We start from the raw sequence: 13,091 nt of genomic DNA, 5'->3' as shown, positions 1-13,091 counted from the left end.
GGAGGGACTTAGGGGTTGCCAACATTTACCAGATATCTGGTTTGTCCATACCACACCAACTGTCCCAACAGGGACTTAGTGGGGTCCAACATGTATTAGATATCTGGGGGGGGGGGACTGTTGCATCCATACTGTCCCGAATGGTTTTGGAGGTGCCCCAACCTGTATCAGAATTCTGGGTGGGGGGGGCCTGGGGGATCTATAATGTACCAACTGTCATGACAGGGACACAGGGGGGCCCTAATATGTATCAGAATTCTGGGTGGTGCATACTGACCAACTTTCCAGACAAAGTATATAAAAATAGTATCTCACACATTTTTGTAAATATTTTATTCTATCTTTTCATGTGACACTGAAGAAATTACACTTTGGTACAATGTAAAGTAGTGAGTGTACAGCTTGTATAACAGTGTACATTTGCTGTCCCCTCAAAATAACTCAACACACAGCCATTGATGTCTAAACCACTGGCAACAAAATCTCTAAGTGAAAATGTCCAAATTGGGCCCAATTAGTCATTTTCCCTCCCCGGTATCATGTGACTCGTTAGTGTTACAAGGTCTCAAGAGTGAATGGGGAGCAGGTGTGTTAAATTTGGTGTTATTGCTCTCACTCTCTCATACTGGTCACTGAAAGTTGACCATGGCACCTCATGGCAAATAACTCTTTGAGGATCTGAAAAAAAAGAATTGTTGCTCTACATAAAGATGGCCTAGGTTATAAGAAGATTGCCAAGACCCTGAAACTGAGCTGCAGCATGGTGGCCAAGACCATACAGTGGTTTGGCAGGGCAGGTTCCACTCAGAACAGACCTCGCCACTGTCGACCAAAGAAGTTGAGTGCACGTGCTCAGGGTCATATCCAGAGGTTGTCTTTGGAAATAGATGTATGGGTGCTGCTCCTGCCTCCGGAAACTGGGCTGCAGGGCGGTATTCCAACATGATAACGACCCCAAACACACCTCCAAGATGACCGCTGCCTTGCTAAAGAAGCTGAGGGTAAAGATGATGGACTGGCCAAGCATGTCTCCAGACCTAAACCCTATTGAGCATCTGTGGGGCATTCTTAAACAGAAGGTGGAAGAGCGTAAAGTCTCTAACATCCACCAGCTCCGTGATGTCATCATGGAGGAGTGGAAGAGGACTCCAGTGGCAACCTGTGAAGCTCTGGTGAACTCCATGCCCAAGAGGGTTATGGCAGTGCTGGAAAATAATGACGGCCACACAAATTTATTGACACTTTCGGCCCAATTTGGACCTTTTCACTTAGGGGTGTGCTCACTTTTGTTGCCAGCAGTTTAGACATTAATGGCTGTGTGTTGAGGTATTTTCAGGGGACAGCAAATTTAGACTTTTATACACTCTGAACAGTCACTACTTTACATTGTAGCAATGTGTCATTTCTTCAGTGTTGTCACATGAAAAGATATAATAAAATATTTACAAAAATGTGAGGGGTGTACTCACTTTTATAAGAGACTGCAGATATATACAAGTGTATTGGGAAAGGCTGCTGTAAACAGATGGGAAGCCAACCGGTCATTTAAAAAAATAACACACCACTCAAAATTTAATCCAAAACATATGAAGGCGTATAATGGCGCATACACACGTTCGGAATTTTGGTCAGAAAAAGCTCTGATGGTTTTCCAGATGGGATTTTGCTCAAGCTGTCTTGCATACACACAGTCACGCTAGATTCCGACCGTCAAGAATGCAGTGCTATACAACACGTATGACGGGACTAGAAAAAGGAAGTTCAATAGCCAATAGCTTCCGTCTCGTGGTTGAATCTGAGCATGCGTGAGTTTTTGTGTGTCGGAATTGCATACACAAGATCGGAATTTTTCTGTCTGAAAAATTGAGAACCTGCTATCAATCTTTTGCTGGCGGAAAATTCGGCCAGCAAAATTCTGATGGAGCATACACACGGTCGCATTTTCAGACGAAAAGCTCTCATCGCTCTTTTGCTGCCTGAAATTCCGACCGCGTGTACACGGCATTAGTGAAAGATACGGAAAACCTCCCTTCTGCACAGCAAGCCTGTACCAAAACCAAGCTAATATCACCTTCATGCTGATTGTTGAAATGACGGGCCATATTAGTAGATTTATTATTTTTAATATCAAAAATGTGTTCTGGAATGTGGTCCTGTAACCTCCTGGTTATACACCCCACATATTGCATTAGGCAGTCCTTACAAGAGATAACAGATTACAAATGTAGTGTTGCAGTCAAAAACACAGGAAGGAATTACCTTGAATCGATCAGTCTTGATGTAATATTCCCGCATTTCCTTCTTATCGGTCTGGAATTAGAAGAACGTTTGATAAAAGTCATAAATGATAGTTTTTTTATAAATCAAAGAGCCCAAGAGTGTCCTTCAGGGGAGGGGGCCCGAGGACTTCCACCTCTCCCCACTGGATGCTCCACCAGAGGGTCATCACAATCTCGTCTGACTGAAAACCTTATAAGAGCCCTGATATACCAAATCTCGGAAGTCCATCTCAGACAGTGGCAACCAACTGGGGTCTTTGCCTTACACAGAGCCCACCCTCAGGGAGCCAGGAATAGCCAGACTAGATGTTATAAAGGATTGTAAAGTTATCACACATCAAAATGTCTATGGTGGATGATATCTGTGACTGAGTGTTGCCTGTACGATGTGAGGATTGTACAATGGGATTGTGAGGTAAATTACTCCATGTTACAGACGTAGAACTTACAATGATGTCGCCGCCACGCACGAACTGCAGGCGGGCCTGGAAAACAACAATGTCCAGCAGGTAGATGAGATCGCAAAGATAGTCCATGAAGAGCCAGTAGTGGATGTTGGTCGGCGTCTGGTAGGGAAAGGCCCAACGTACTGGGATGAGCCAACAATTCCAATTCCACGCCATCACCACGAAGAAGAGCCACAGGACATACATGAGATCTGCAGGGGTGGTACAAACAGGTGAGTGGAGCACAGCCAATCACGCAAGCTGGGAGGTGTTCACTAATTGACCCACACAAGTAGGTGGCCACATGGGGATAAGAAATGTCACACAGAGTGGGAGGAGCCTGCTCTGTATCATTTGATAGTCAATGAGGATTCCAGTACCCCCCCCCCCTTTTTACTGATCAGCAATGCACCCAATGCCTTGTGCCTGCCCCCTTGATTACCAGTAAGCAGGGTTTCCAGGGCCTCATGTCTCCATCTAGTTACTAGTCATTGGGGCTAGCGGTGCCTCATCCCTCCTCCCTCATTTGCTAAGCAAGGCTCCCAGTACCTTGTACCTCCTTCTACTTACTACTCATTGGGGCTGCCAATGACTTATGCCTCCCCTTTACTTACTAGTAAGTGGATCAATACTGGACGGGAATCTGTATTTGTGAAGTTGGGTCCACCATGGTCGGGTCTTAAGTTTGCAGCAGAGCATCTCACAATAGTGTTCTTCCACAGCGGGGGCTGCGCCTTCTGGTTTCTTCTCCTCATGTGGGGGAGGGGGTGGGGGAGGTGGTGGTGGTGCAGCTTTCTTAGATGGAGCTGAAATTATCGACATAAAGCAAATCATTATACATAATCGTATTATATTATGATTGTATACATCAACGTTGTATATCACAATTCTTTTACACTGAGCAGACTTTTCAATGTTCAGCATGCTGTGCTTCCTATACAGTGAGATCAGCAATACCCATGCAATGGGATCATTGATATCACTAAGGCCAGCATACACAGTTCAAATCTCAGAACGTTCAGCAGGAACCGGCTGAGGTTCGAAACGTTAATGGGCAGGCTGAATGTACCAAGTTGATCAATCGATCAACTTGGGTACAACCAGACTGCTGGATTCTCTTGCAATTATCACTAGGATGGCCGGGAGCAGACAATGGAGCAGCAGGAGGGATTCCCGCATTAACACTGTCTGTGTTGATGGGGGAATCAAGCAAATTTCTTCCCTGCAATCTGTAGTACGGCCGGCCTAAGTAGTTGATCAGTACTGAACACAATAAATCTGAAGTTTAATCTGCTTATAGGTATAGGTGTTCCTAGGGCAGTGTGTATTTGCATGCAGAATACCCTAGATCAGTGATGGCGAACCTTGGCCCCCCAGATGTTTTAGGAACTACATTTCCCATGATGCTCATGCACTCTGCAGTGTAGTTGAGCATCATGGGAAATGTAGTTCCAAAACATCTGGGGTGCCAAGGTTCGCCATCACTGCTCTAGATAACACCCGTATGTGATGCAGAGCCTTCATGATTGGAAGAACTGAACTACAATGAATGAAAGGGGTGGGCCAGGGACAGTCGGGCTGGGGAGGAAAGGAGCTAGATGATGCTGGATGTCCTACTGCCTGGAAATGAGGCAGACTCTATCTGACCTACTGTAGTTTCTAATGCATATTGCGAGAAGCTCACAGTGTGCAGTGAAATCAGAGTAAATAGTTTCAGTCCAAGAGAGGAGCCTGTACAACTGTGCAGAACTGAAGGCATGGCCGAAGGTCAGATTAACCACTTTCCGCCCGGTCAATAGCAGATTGACGTCCGGGAAGTGGTTCTGTTATTCTGACTAGGCATCATATGACATCCTTCAGGATAACATGCTGCCGCACGTCTGTGGGGGCACGCATTGCAGCGATCAGTGGAGCGGTGTGTCAGTCTGACACACCGCTCCACCAATCTCGGTAAAAAGCCTCCAGCTCTTATGCCCAATCAGTGCCCACAAATGGGCACTGACTGGCACCATCATGTACAAAATAAAAATCAGTGATGTCTAGCAATGCCACCCATCAGTGTCATCAGTGCTACCCATCAGTGTCCAGCAGTGCCCACCTATCAGTGCCCACCCATGCCGCCTATCAGTGCTACCCATAAGTACCCATCAATGCCACTCATAAGTACCCATCAGTGCTGCATACCAGTGCCACCTATCAGTGCCCATCGGTGCCGCCTATCAGTACCACCTAATTGATGCCACCTCATCGGTGCCCCTCAGTGCCACCTTATCAGTGCCCATCATTGAAGAAGAAAACTTACTTATTTACAAAAAATGTAACAGAAATAAAGAAAAACTTTAATTTTTAAAAATTTTCTGTCTTTTTTTAATTGTTGCGCAAAAAATAAAAATCGCAGAGGTGATCAAATACCACCAAAAGAAATCTCTATTTGTAGGAACAAAATGAAAAAAAAAATGTGTTTGAGTATAGTGTTGTATGACCACGCAATTGTCATTCAAATTGCTACAGCGCTGAAAGCTGAAAATTGGCTTGGGCAGGAAGGTGTCTAAGTGCCCGGTATTGAAGTGGTTAAAGTCCCCTGTTTAAAAATTTGTAAGTGAGGGCTGTGTGTGTGATGAGGGGGACAAGAGAAGGAGGTGTTATTGATGGGGGAGGGGAGGACGTGTTATTAGGGGCAGGAGAGATTCTTTACAGTACAGGATGGGTTATTCGGCCTTTAGAATGGTCTCTGGCAGTCAGTCTACTCACATGCAGTAGGACTCTCCTCATCGGAGGAAAGCTCGGGGTCTATCAGCTTTTCCTTCACTCGCTCTGTTCGGTCCTTAAACAGTCTGACCAGCTCCTGGAGGCGCTCTGTGATTATGGTGCTACTTTGACTGACGGCGGATGCGGAACGCTCCATCACCCTGCAGGGACAAAAGAGCATAAGCAGAGGAGCCCCGGGAAAGCCAATACCAATAAGGAGTGACACAATGTAGGACAACAAGAAGACTGGGATGGGAAGGTGTGTTGGGATCATGGAGGTATGGAATCTCTTCTTATACTGTACAACATGGCTGCCCAGAGAATGAGCTATGTGACACCACAATTGCCGGATTGATGATACAATATGGCGGAGTTACTAATAGTGGGTCCTTTTATGGTGCTGCTGCCCATGAAGTATCAAAGTTTGGACTCTACACATAGCAGAACAACAGCTGAGACCATTATTGGAATCATGTAATATTTCTCTATTTGGTCAAAGACATCACGGGATCCCCCCCGCCCTTTGTTTACACTCAGCTGCTGACTGGGGAAGTGCCATTTACAGCCAAGAGTCTATCCGGGGAGGACTGTGTTGTTTTTTTTTTATTGCCAGGTCTCATTTTCATTTTTCAAGGTTGATGGCGGATCTACATCGCTGGATGATGATTGACGAGGACTTGGTCAAAATGTGTGATGTGTTTATTTCCTACTTAGTTGTTTCATTTTTTTTTATGTGCATGAGTGACCAAGGGTACTCATTTACATGGAGGGGGGGGGGGGACTCCAAACCTCCAGGCCAGGGCTGTGGGGAAGAGGTCCTTGTTCTTATCAGCATGGGGACAAGGAGCAATGCCAACTTCAAATGTTTCCACCCATTCCTGGTCTGGAATGGACCTGTGACGGGTTCTACAGGTGACTTCACTGGATGGCCACACCCCATAGTTATATAAGAGCCGGCAGACAACAATGGCGGGAGCCAGCTTCAGAGGAGAAGGACTTTTTTTTATTTTTACCAGGTAGGTAAAACATCACCGGAGGGAGAAGACATCAGCAGAGGGAGAACACAACATTGGTGGCGGAAACGGTGAAAGGAGACATGTGCGAGCTACGACGGGGGACATTCTTTATTTTTTACAAAGGACTTGTCAAAAACCATCTCTTGTTTTTGTAATACTGTACTAAACTTTTATTTATTTTTGGTGAATGGGTAGGGGGTACAATATACCCCATGCTCATTCACATAGGGGAGGGGGCAGGATCTGGGGGCCCCCCTTGTTAAAGTAGACTTTCAGATTCCGATAAGCCACCTGCCCGCAGACCCCCACAACCACAGACCAGGGTTGTCGGGAACAGGCCTTTGTCCCTATCAAAATGGGGCAAGATGCTTTGGGGTGGGGGACGCAGAGCCCCCCCCCCCGCCTTAAAGTACCCACCCCCTCATGTTGAGGGCATGTGGCCTGGTATGATTCGGGGGAGGGGGGCGGACACTGCCCCCCCTTTCCTGACTTGCTGGGCTGCATGCTTGGATAAGGGTCTGGTATGAATTTTGGGGGGGACCCCATGCCGGTTTTTTGTTTTGTTTTGTATTTTTGCCGTGAGGTTTCCTCTCAAAATTAATACCAGAGCGAAGGATCTGGTATGGTCCTGGGAGGAACCCAACAGTGTTTTTTTTTTTTTTTTTTTTTAATAAATTTGGCATGAGGTTTCCTCCATACCAGAAGCAAAGGAATCGTTTTGATTGGTCAAAGAACAAGTTGCAATCATTTCAAAGTCCACTGAAGTCACATGGAAGTCGGACATGAAGATGCAGAACAAAGTCAGATTGGAAGTTGTGCGACTTCTGCATTGGAACAGTGTGAATCCTGCTTAAGACTAGGTTCACACTTGACCGCACTTAAGCAGATGCGGGAATAGCAGCAGTTTAAGTACCTGCAACTACCCGCAGCCAAATTGCGATGCTCTATAGAGACTCGTGGGGCTACCATTCATTTTTAATGACAACTTCATGCATCTCAACTTGCAGAGCATTTGTAGGTGCGGTAACCGAGGGCAAATCACATGTGGTAGCGTTTTAAAAAAAGTTTTTTTTTTTTTGCAGGAAACGCAGGCATGGCAAACGCGGGCCACAAACCTGCATAGGTATGAGCCAGTGGTAAATGTCAGTTTTGCTGTAGCAGGATGTATGCATCACACGGATGGGTCACTTCACAAGCAGGGACAGGACACCCCACAGGCATGTTATTTACAGGCATTGAATATGTGTAATGTTGCCCTATGCGTTATTAAAAGACGTTCTCCCCGCCATACAGTATTTTTAAGTTTGCATTGGTACACGTCCGTCAGGGAAGTGCCCAGCTCCCCATACCTTTTGTTTGATTTTGCTGATTCCCATGCAATGTGATTCTGGAAATCGCATTTCGTTTTGCAATCTGTTTCCGGGTGTCTTTAATCTAACATTGACACCCGAGGCAGATCATCGCATGGAAGCCGTGCGATTGCCAAGCAGTGTGATGTGGAGAAACACAACAAATCTTGTATGTTTCCCGCATCAGATAGGTGTGAATAAGGGCTAAATGTCACTTTTGATTGAGCGCTACCTACAGATTTTTATTTTTTTTTATTTTTTCCAAAAGTATATACACTCTTCATTTCTTTACCCAACCTGTTCCATACAAGCTCCAGAGGTAATATTGCCAGGATTATCTAACCTGTACCCACCAATGAGAGCAGTGTGATAACCTATGTGGTGGACTCCTGGAGAGCTCGTGTCAGGAGAAAGGTTTCCTGTCATTAGTGGGCCTCACATATAAGAATGTGGTGCGTTGTTCATCAGCAGCTACTTATGTTCCAATTAGGAGGAACTTTGGATTCCATGATCCCTGACAATGTGACTACAGTAAGATATAATATGATTGGTTAATGTGGATAGTGTAAGAAAGCTGTAACATGCTGCAGTGTTACTGCTAGGAGAGAAGCAGCTTACTCCTCCTCCTCTGGGCCGCCGTCCAATATGTCATCAGCGCTTTCCCCAGACTGCGTCCTCTTTCGACTAGAGACAGGAAAATGTCACAATTAGCCATAAAACATATAGAGAGCTATGTGATATACAAAGTAACATTGTATACAAAGTACCATTGTATTACCATTGTATGCAGAGTAACATTGTATTAACATTGTATGCAGAGTAAAATTCTTTCTACATTGTATACAGTAAAACATTGTACACACACAAAGTATATTGACCATTGTATACATTCAGATACATGAGGTGGCAGCTGTCAGTGGGGATGTATCTGATAAGTAGGAGATGATGACGGGGGTCAGTGGGTATGTATCTGATAAGTAAGAGATGATGGTAGGGGTCAGTTGGTATATATCTGATAAGCTGATAAGTAGACGATGGCAGGGGTCAGTGGGTATGTATCTGATAAGTGGGAGATGATGGCAGGGGTCAGTGGGTATGTATCTGATATGTAGGAGATGATGACAGGGACAGTGGGTATGTCTCTAATAAGTAGGAGATGATGGCAGGGGTCAGTGGGTATGTATCTAATAAGTTAATAAATAGGAGATGATGGCAGGGGTCAATGGGTATGCCTCTGATAAGTTGACAAGTAGGAGATGGGGACGGGAGTCAGTGGGTATGTATCTAATAAGTAGGAGATGATGATGGTGGTCAGTAGGTATGTATCTGATAAGCTGATAAGTAGATGAATGATGGCAGGGGCAGTGGGTATGTATCTGATAAGTTGATAAGTAGGAGCTGATGGCAGGGGTCAGTGGGTATTTATCTGAGAAGTTACTAAATAGGAGATGATGGCAGGGGTCAGTGGGTGTGTCTCTAATAAGTTGATGAGTAGGAGATTATGACGGGGGTCAGTGGGTATGTATCTGATAAGTTAATAAATAGGAGATGATGGCAGGGGTCTGTGGGTATGTCTCTGATAAGTTGATAAGTAGGAGATGATGACAGGGGTTAGTGGGTATGTATCTGATAAGTAGGAGATGGTGGCAGGGGTCAGTGGGTATGTATCTGATAAGCTGATAAGTAGGAGACGATGGCAGGGGTCAGTGGTTATCTGTCTGATAAGTAGGAGACTATGGCAGGGTTGGTGGGTATCTGATGGGTGTGATATCATCAGAGAGGTATTTGCAGTTCTGTCTGGAATGATGCAATCCGGGTAGGAGGTGATAGTGGGAGTCAGTGGGTATCTGTCTGATGGGTGTGGTGTCATCAGGGGGGTATCAGTGGCTCTGCCTCTTATGATAAAATTTGGGTAGGAGGCAATTGTGGGAGTCAGTGGGTATCTATCTGATGGGTGTGGTGTCATCAGGGGGGTATTGGTGGTTCTGCCTCGGGTGATAAAATTTGGGTAGGAAATGATAGTGGGAGTCAGTGGGTATCTATCTGGTGATGTCGTCAGGGGGGGTATTGGCGGCTCTGCCTAGGATGATGCAGTTTGGATAGGGGATAATGGTAAGTGTTGATGAGTATCTATCTGGCAGGTATAATGGGCAGGCACAGTTACCTCTTTGGGGCAGTGGAGGTCATCGGCACGGTGAGGGTTCGCTGTTTGTAGGGGGAGGCTGGAGGCTTAATACTTTCTTCATGTCCTAGTGTTTCAGTGATACTACCGGAATCCACATCCTCAATGCTGACTGCCGGGCGAGTAAATGCCATTCCAGCTAGAGAAAAGAGACATTATACAGCCAGACAGGTGACACACACTGAGTGAGAAAGAATCTGAGGAGGCCATCGCTCACCTCTGCTGCTACAAGTACCAATATCCTGGCTGCCATGCTGATCCTCTGGCCTCAGTGCTCACAGACTCACTGACCAGAACAAGTATGGGAACCAGCATTTTCAGAAGGAGGTCAGTCAGGACAGATCATGTGTAATGCTTCAAATAGCATATATTTGGGGGGGGGGGGGGCAGTAGAGGCTCAGTGTTACCTTTGGGGGTATGGAATACCATGTCTGGATGGGGAGGTCCACCCTAAATTCTTCCATTAAAAATCGGAAAAAAAGAGGGGATGTGGAGAATTTGCCAGACTACTCTTTACCCTGAACCCCTGAACTGTGCTCTCCGGGTTCAGGAAATACAGAGGAGAAAATATATTCAGCCATCATTGTGGAATCCCATTAAATACTGTAGAAGGGAAGGGGAAGGGAGAGAAGGAAAGATAAGGGAAAAGGAAGAAAAAATGAGGGAAGGAAAGATCAGGGAAAAGGAAGAGAAGATAAAGAGGAGGGAAGGAAAGATAAAAATAGGGGGAGTGTTGCCAACCTCCTGCAGCATTTTTTACTGACAAGTGAAGAAACATGGAAAATTTACTGGCGGAGAACATTTTTGCTGGCAAGTGGCAACCTGAAAAATTACTTACCTATTAGAAACTAAGACAATCGATATTTAAACCCATATAAACACATTATGGAAACAATGACAATACCCATAACAAGTCATTTGCCTGGTTCTACACTTAAGAAGTCATAGCATGACAAATTATCAGTCTGATATTTACAGTTTATAAAAATCACAGATTTTTACAAACTGTCCCTAAATTTACTGACGGTTGGCAACTCTGGGGAGGGGAGAGAAATTAAGGGAAATGGAAAACAAGATGAGGGTAGGAAAAGGAAGGAATAGAAAGTAAAGCAACGGAAAAGAAGGTAAAGAGAGGGAAATTCAGAGCGGATTGCTCACCTCTTGATCTCATTTAATGAGATGTGACTATATGACGATATGATTTAAAGCTGTAGCATGCTGCGATATCAATAAAAAATAAAGAAGGCATTTTCATGTTCCTGCAGATGAAGCAGTAGGACAGGAGATGGAAGCTGAGGACTGGAATGGTGATATGTTGATCTGCCCTACAGGATGGGAACAATGCTTGATCCCTCAGGCTAGGGCAGGAAGGAAGCAGACTGACACATGGTGGTGGGGAATGTGACACATGGGGGTGAGGAACGTGACACATGGGGGTGGGAAACGTGACACATGGGGGTGGGAAACGTGACACATGGGGGTGGGAAACGTGACACATGGGGGTGGGAAACGTGACACATGGGGGTGGGAAACGTGACACATGGGGGTGGGGAACGTGACACATGGGGGTGGGGAACGTGACACATGGGGGTGGGGAACGTGACACATGGGGGTGGGGAACGTGACACATGGTGGTGCGATTTGTGCAGTGCTTTAACAGGAAAGGGAGGTCATTGAGCATGCACAGCTGTATATTTATCTAATGACTACCGGGAGGCAAGGGTGACAACACAGTGGAGGGTACACAGGCATTCTACCTAATGCACGGTGAGTGGGAGAGCCGCCATCACCCTGGAAGGATAGGTTCAGCATGCCACCTCTGCAGCGCAGTGGGAGGGAAGCAGCCTGGTAGTGGGGGACATTGGGTAGGCCATCTACAGCTTCTGGAAAGGCAGCTTGTGAGCAGCACTCATCTGGAGATGCGTTAGGCACCAGCCTGGAAAGCTCTACATCTGCACTGTGACGGGACATGGCAGCGGCATCTACAGAGCATGGAGCAGGACAAGGACCGGACCTGAAATTGAGAGAGAAGAGCCAGCAGGAGCACTTTATAATTACACACCTTAAATGGAGCCTCAGTGCATGGCACCAATGGACTGTGCCAGCATTCCATGTGAATGAGCCATAATATGGTATCACCATTGGCTGTGCAACAGGACATGTCCCTCCTCCACACAGTACATACATGACATGTCCTTCCCCCACACCATACATACAGAACATGTCCCTTCCCCACACCGTACATACGGGATGTGACCCTCCCCCACAAAATGTACATCTTGCCATTTCTTACCTGTCTCTTTCACAGCAAAGATACCAACTGCCTCTCCCAGCGCCTGAAAAACAAAAAGATCAGGTTGTGCAATCTTTGATCAGCAACCAGAGAGAAATCCTACAAATTGTCTTAGCCCTTGTACACACGGTCGGACATTCCGACGGAAAATGTCAGATCGGACCGTGTTGTCTGATAATCCGACTGTGTGTGGGCTCCATCGGACTGTTTCTGTCGGAATATCCGACGGACAAAGTTTTAGAGCTGGGCTATAAAACTTTCTGACAACATGATCCGATCGGACTTTGTCCGATTGCGTGTAAAGAATTTCGATCGGACAAAGTGCCACGCATGCTCAGATCAAATTCCTAGACCAAAGCTATTGGCTACTAGCCTGAACGTAGTCCCGTCGTAATGAAATAACGTTGTCAGGTTACGTACGATCGGATTTTCCAACAACTTTGTCCGACTGTGTGAATGCAACGCGTTTCGGACAAAATCCGTCGGACCAAATCCGACGGATTTTGTTGTCGGAATGTCCGACCGTGTGTACAAGGGCTAAGTGTGGTCAATAGTATCACCAATACACACAGAGATTCAGCTGAACAAGTGAAATCCCCAATAGATTTCCCATCCAAATCAAACCTGAATGGAGGAATCCCCCACCGCCGCCAGCTATTGTGTTTTGACAGCCTCAGCTCCAAGGCTGCTGAATACCCGGACAGAGACTGGATCTGATTGGATGATTCATCCAACTGGATGATCTGATTAAATGATGCATCTGATTGGAAGATGTTTC

General features: G+C 45.9%; 1 protein-coding gene across 5 annotated transcripts in view; it reads right to left on the bottom strand.

The window, feature by feature from the left end:
• The window catches only part of CNGB1 (cyclic nucleotide gated channel subunit beta 1), a 90,381-nt gene that overhangs the window by 18,936 nt on the left and 58,354 nt on the right, over window positions 1–13,091 (bottom strand). For all 5 annotated transcript variants that reach the window (XM_077453807.1, XM_077453800.1, XM_077453795.1 and 2 more), the window contains 7 exons: window positions 12,314–12,356; window positions 10,003–10,159; window positions 8,457–8,522; window positions 5,477–5,634; window positions 3,340–3,531; window positions 2,729–2,937; window positions 2,260–2,310 (listed from right to left, as the gene is read on the bottom strand). In XM_077453807.1, the coding sequence (XP_077309933.1) occupies window positions 2,260–2,310; window positions 2,729–2,937; window positions 3,340–3,531; window positions 5,477–5,634; window positions 8,457–8,522; window positions 10,003–10,159; window positions 12,314–12,356 (876 nt within the window). The remainder of the gene's footprint in view (window positions 1–2,259; window positions 2,311–2,728; window positions 2,938–3,339; window positions 3,532–5,476; window positions 5,635–8,456; window positions 8,523–10,002; window positions 10,160–12,313; window positions 12,357–13,091) is intronic.

Source organism: Lithobates pipiens, unplaced genomic scaffold, assembly GCF_037356315.1.
Source record: "Lithobates pipiens isolate NorthernLeopardFrog02 unplaced genomic scaffold, aLitPip1_a1.2 Scaffold_10, whole genome shotgun sequence".
NCBI classification, from domain to species: domain Eukaryota; kingdom Metazoa; phylum Chordata; class Amphibia; order Anura; family Ranidae; genus Lithobates; species Lithobates pipiens.
Note: the sequence above shows the minus strand (reverse complement) of the source record. Positions and strands in the feature narration are given on the sequence as shown.